This window comes from Linepithema humile, chromosome 1, assembly GCF_040581485.1.
Source record: "Linepithema humile isolate Giens D197 chromosome 1, Lhum_UNIL_v1.0, whole genome shotgun sequence".
NCBI classification, from domain to species: Eukaryota; Metazoa; Arthropoda; class Insecta; order Hymenoptera; family Formicidae; genus Linepithema; species Linepithema humile.
Window position 1 is genome coordinate 18,853,907 of NC_090128.1, and position 6,547 is coordinate 18,860,453.

Sequence of the window (6,547 nt, forward strand, 5' to 3'; positions counted from 1 at the left end):
CGTTTCTTCTAATGTCTGTACATAAACATGCGGATTAATTCTTTGCGAAAATTCTTTCAAGTTGTGGAATAGACAACAGAATTTATTTCAAAATTTGCTACATATACTCAACTATTGATAAAGTAACTTATGGGCGAATCATAAATCATTTGTAAATATAATTATTATTGTATATGAATATATATTTTTATTTCGTATACATGTTTTTAATATATCATTATTAGAAAAGTATAAAGAATATATATATATATATATATATATATATATATATATATATATATATATATATAATATAGTTTTTATATCAATTAAATTTATATAATCTTAACAGTAAAGTGTAGTACTTTTGCATGCATTTTATTCATATATAAACTTCTAACTAATAAAAAAGTTATATAATGCAATAAAGTAAATGTCTCCGTAACCAAATATTTGACAAGTAGGTGTTTTTATTTTTCTCTATCTTTAATATCGTTTAAGGATTTAATATTTAAAAAAAAATTATAATACCTCTTGTATTATTTTGTAATCATATATGTAGATATGTCCAACTATTGGAGCATTTATCTTATTGTTAGTAAATATAACGATTAAACATTAAAAATTTTTAAAGAAAAATTTAATTTTAGAGAAAAGTTAATTAATATTTTTTCATAATATGTAGAATATTGCTTACATAGAATACATTTGTAGTAAAGAAACTATGTATTTAATTAGTTAGTAAATAATTTGATAGTATTCCAAAATTTTTTTCAAATATGTAATATGAGACAGATATAATTAGATTTTTTGATTCCGTGCTTCATTATTATATTATCTTATAATAATTGCATGATTAAGAAATAATCGCATTGATCCTCAAACCTTTTTATCTCCGTATCTTTGTTTTCTTCAGTATCTGTAGATTTCGTAAATATGCGGATCAATTTTGTACGAAAATTCTTCTCAGTTGCACAATACTGACCAAAAGTCCATTCCATAATTTGGTAGCCTTAAGAAATGGTTGATGAACAGAATTAAGCCACAAAGTTTGTAACAGATCTGTAAATATGATTCGTATCGTTAATAGGCTTATATTAAAAAATTGTGAAGAATAATACAGTTATTATATAGATTAAAGATTATCGACTTAAATATTAGAAATAATAGGAAAAAATTTGAATTTTAGAAAACATTAGTCGATAGTTTTTTATAATATGTAAAATAAGTTTTTGAAGTACAAAAACTTTGAATTTGATAATTGATTTTTCTTTAATAGTAATAACCTTTGTAGTAATAGTAAATATCTCAACGAACAGCAATTAGGCCGCAAATTTGAAAAGTTGCATTTAAACATATGAATACGCTTGAAATAATAACAAGCATTCTTGTGATTTCAATGTGTGATGTTTCATTGTCAGAATTTTTTGCTTTTTATCGGAGGCAGCGAAATTTAAAATCAAGTTTCTTCAAATACGATTATGCTTGCGGATGTTGTGCACTATTAGAGCATTAAGAATTGCTATTATTGTCGTAGGTGAGACAATCGTTATAATAGCATCGATGGCATTTAAAATCTACCGCCAGCAGTCTAAGTTTTTTATATTATATTTTTTATAACTGATTCTGTACATTGCACTCATAATAAACCATGGGATAGAGTATAAAATTGTTAATCCCATCAGTTTGTTCACTACGATTTTTGCTCGATTGACTGTGTCAAAAAAACGACAAAATAGCGGCCACTTGATTGCTATATACCGTTGAATAGTAAAGGCTACTACAATCCTCACATTCAGCAAAGCAAATAACTATTGCAAACAAGACAAAAGAATATCTAACCAATCTTCATAATTTATAATATCCCTCCATTCGAACCATATAACGAATAATGTCATCAACACAGCAATGTCGCTCCTCGCAAGTGCACCTAAGTTGATGCTGAATGAGTTGTAATGTAGTTTTGTGATGAAGAGCACATACACGGATAGATTGTTGCCTAGCAGACAAAGACACAAGAAAATCGGCATGCAGTACTGTTCAATGTGATCAATCACATTTAATGTTAGATTAATTTCGTCGGTCATCTTTGCGTATTGATTGCAAATTGTTTGTAGAAGTTATTAATGACAAGAAAACAGGAAGCGTGTGAGCGTTGAATGAATAAATACTTGTATCATGGTTTATCGTTACATTACCTTATAACAATTGAATGATTCAATATCAATCGGACTATTTCTCATAACTTTTCACATCCACACTTTCTCCCTTTTTAGTATCTGAACATTTCGTACAAATGCGGATCACTTCTTTGCGAAAATTCTCTCCAGTTGCATAATACAGAATAAAGTTTATCCCGTGATTTGTTAGACAAAAAACATAGCTGATCATATCACGCAAAAATGTAACAACATATTTATCTGCATTTATCTGAAAATATAATTATTATCTATTATAAATTATTATTAAAGAATCATAAACAATAATACTGTTCTTATATCCATTGAATTAAACATTAGAAAATATAAAAGAAAATATTAATTATATAAAGTTAATTAATAGCAATAATATTACGTAAAATGTGTTTTTAAGGGAACTACATTTAATAGTCGATTTTTTTCAACAATAAATGTTAATACGTACGTCGTAGTAATGAAGAAAGGAGGAGATATGTATAGGTGCATTTAAACATATAAATATGCTTGAAATAATAACAAGCATTTTTGTGACCTTTATATGATTCGATTCACTGGCAGAACTTGCAGTAGACAATTTTCTCTCATTGGGAACATCAGGAGTTAAAAACAAGTTTTCTCGAACACGATTCTGCTTGCGAATGGCACATACTATCAGAGTATTGAACGACACTATCATTGTTATTGGTAAGACCAACGTTAAAATAGCATCAATAATGAGTAAAACCGTCCACCAGTACGTCAAGTTTGATTTCTCAAAATGTGTTTCCTCAAGATCAAAATTTAGTGTTATCAAACTTTGTATAATCAACCATGGAGTAGCGTATATAATTGCAAATATTAGCAGTCCGATCACCACGGTTTTCGCTCGGCTGACTGTGCACCAGGAGCGACGAAGTAGCGGCCACTTGATCACTACATACCGTTGAACAGTAAAGGCCACTACAATCCATATACTCAGGAAACAAAATAGCCATCGTAAACCAAACAAAAACACGTACAACCAAACTTTGTAATGTATAATTTGCATCCATCCAAGCCACATCAGGAATGCCGCCGTCAACACACCACTGTCGCTCATCGCAAGTGCACCCAAGTAGATGCTGGACGAGTTGTAACGTAATTTTGTGCCCAAAAGCACACACACGCATAGAACATTGCCCAGTACACAAAGCCACAAGAAAGTCGGTATGTAGTACTGTTTGATGTGCTCTACCACATGTAATGTTGAATTACCTTCGTCGTTCATCCTTGCGTATCGATGCGTATCTTTGTATTGTTAGCAGCAGTTGTGAACGCGGAAAAAAGCAGAAAGTGTCTGAACATAGAGTGGAGAAAACCTTGTGTTTTACCCAATGTCAAATAGTTCCGTGTTAATATAAACTGCAGTTCGATTATAAACCGGTTCATATAAACCGGTTTGATTAAAAAATAGTTAGCGCGTTTTACTGCCTATTTATAAAGTCGATACTGCCGTACGGTTGAAAAACTGGATACAGGTCCGTGTTTCGTTTTTTAAAATTCTGCATAATATAAATGGAATTTAGTAAAACATGTACCACTGTGATATACACTGTGGCTATAGTTTGATTAAGTATTCTTAATATAACTGTTACTATGATTCGAAAATACCATGTAATTTTAGATCAAACACCAGTTATACACTGTACTGTTTTCGAGCTTATTTGCTAATCCCAGAGCTGACTCCATGTATTTAGGTTATTAGAAATTGCTCTCGTGAGAACCAGTGAGTGATGTATACATTGTTCGATACATTATGCGTGGTAGGAAAAGTTAATTAAATTTTTTTATAAAATAATTTTAATTGAATTTTTATTTAAACATTGTTAATTGCACATTAATTTTTAATTAAAAAAATTTAATTATATATGCAACGTATGATTTCTAAGGCATAAAGTATAAAGTAAAATAAACAATTATTGTATAAAATAAAAAAACAAATATAAATATATATATATATATATATATATATATATATATATATATATATATATATATATCAAGAGACACGGTAGTGTCTCGCGCCAAGTTCACGCGCAGCGCGCAACGCGGGCGCAAGACCGACCGTGTTTCTTTACGCGAGCCCGAAAGTTGAGACAAGCCGAGATTATCGGATCTCAATAACGGCTGGGCCGATTGAGTTGATAATAGGCTCAATCGATAGCGCATACCCAAATTACATAAAAAAAGTATGCTTGTTTTTACTGTAGGTGCTGTAGAAAAAAAGTTATAATAATCCAGAGTCGAAATGTTGACATATTTGTCATATTTTCTAGGTTTTCTAGGATGTCCAGCTAAAATGTCCAGTTTCCGATTTCTGACGTTAGGTGCGCTGATGGCGCTTAGAAGCCGCGCGTCGCGCGCTTACGATTTGACATTTTTTACATATAATAACCTTTCAGATCAGAAAGTGTTATATAAAAAAAGTAATAATAATGAATTTGGTCTAACAAATATAACAATTTACTTTGGTGCACACTCAAGACTGTTTATTAATCCAGAGCAGTGTAGTGCGGGTGACCAAATTTGTTAGAAATTCGTATTAAATGAAATAAGTGATATGTTGGTGAATGTGAATGTCTTAGTAAGTATCTACTACACTTTTAAAAATTTTTTATTTTGCAAGTTATTATTCATACATGATTCGAGACTTTAGTGGATGATTTATCTAAAATAAATAAAATTGAATAGCTCAAAGTTTAATATTTCTGTTCTGAGTATCCTAGATTAGTTTCAACAATATTTATAATTCTCAGTCAATTTTATATTTAAAAAAATATAGCATAAATCGCCTTCTGTGTAATTAACGCTATGGTTGACAACAAAATTATCCACATCACAATGTGGGCAGAGAATTAAGTGTAAGAAAATGTTCATATCATATTTTAGGTATATTATTTTAGACAAATCATACACTAAAGTCTCGAATCATGTGCTTTTTTAACAGAATGTATGGTAAAATTAAAATTTATACAATCATACCAATTATCACTATGCTTTATGTGACAATTGTTTAGAGACTTTAGTGTATAATTTGTCTAAAATAAATAAAATTAAATAGCTTAAAGTTTAATATTTCTGTTCTATGTATACTAAATTAGTTCTAACAATATTTATCATTTCCAATCAATTTCATTTTGTGTATTACAAGATTTCTTGTCGAGTTTGTGTTTATTTTTCTATGGATAAATAAAATTTAATAATATATCTAAAATATGATCTGAACATTCTCTTACACTTAATTCTCTATCCATACTATGATGTGGATAATTGTTGTCAACCATAGCGTTAACTACAGAAGGCGACTTTTGCTATATTTTTATAAATATAAAATTGACTGGAAATTATAAATATTGTTGAAACTAATTTAGGATACTCAGAACAAAAAAATTAAACTTTGAGCTATTTAATTTTATTTATTTTAGACAAATCATACACTAAAGTCTTGAAACATGTACTTTTTTGACAGAATGTATGGTAAAATTTAAATTTATACAATCACACCATTTATCACTAATGCCTTATGTGACAATTGTTTAGAGACTTTAGTGTATAATTTGTCTAAAATAAATAAAATTAAATAGCTCAAAGTTTAATATTTCTGTTCTATGTATACTAAATTAGTTCTAACAATATTTATCATTTCCAATCAATTTCAGTTTGTGTATTACAAGATTTCTTGTCGAGTTTGTGTTTATTTTTTTATGGATAAATAAAATTAGTTCCAACAATATTTATAATTTTTAGTCAATTTTATTACAATCAAATTTTATTACAATAAAACAGTGTTTTACCTTTCAAAAAAATTGTATATATTAAATTTAAAAAAACTGTTCTATATATATTATTAAAAAAAAAGAAATAATATCTATCAAAAAATTACCTTTTTTAAAAAAAGGTAAAAAAAAGGCGCCAAGTACACGCTCTTGTCATAACTAATATTGTTTTACTTTTCAAAAAAATTGTCGTATATATTAAACCTTTCAAAAAAACCTGTCGTATATATTAAAATTTTCAAAAAAAGCTATCCTATATATTTCTTACAAAAAAAATATGATATTAGGAAATGGCACCAAGTGGAACTAAAGAACTATGAAAAAACTTGTACACTATTTCTATAAAACTCTTCTATAAAACTCTTGTACATAAAGCTGTCGTATATATAATTAATTATATTATATACTATATTTTATCATATTTTACACATACTATACTATATATACTATATATATTATAAAAAAGTAAAAAAAATTTAAAAAATAAAAATATTTATTAAAAAACGCAAAAAAACTTGGCGCTGCTACAGTAAACTACATGTTAATTTCATTACTTTGAGGTGTAGCAGCGCCAAG

The 6,547-nt window shown here is 28.2% G+C and overlaps 1 protein-coding gene across 1 annotated transcript; it reads right to left on the reverse strand.

The window, feature by feature from the left end:
- Nucleotides 1-314: 314 nt before the first annotated feature.
- On the reverse strand, nt 315-3,509 carry LOC105668172 (thyrotropin-releasing hormone receptor). The gene is made up of 3 exons (XM_012360407.2): nt 2,623-3,509; nt 2,178-2,409; nt 315-1,041 (listed from the first exon to the last, which is right to left on the reverse strand). The coding sequence occupies exons 1-2, from the start codon at nt 3,421-3,423 to the stop codon at nt 2,212-2,214; spliced, it is 999 nt and encodes a 332-aa protein (XP_012215830.1). The 5' UTR covers nt 3,424-3,509; the 3' UTR covers nt 315-1,041; nt 2,178-2,211.
- Between the last annotated feature and the right edge of the window lie 3,038 nt (nt 3,510-6,547).

Excerpts from the sequence above, each read along its gene's own strand:
- LOC105668172 (XM_012360407.2), bottom strand. The coding sequence starts at position 3,423 with ATGAACGACGAAGGTAATTCAACATTACATGTGGTAGAGCACATCAAA. Across the intron at positions 2,410-2,622 it reads CCTTTCTTCATTACTACGAC|ATAAATGCAGATAAATATGT; the intron begins GTACGTATTAAC and ends TTATATTTTCAG.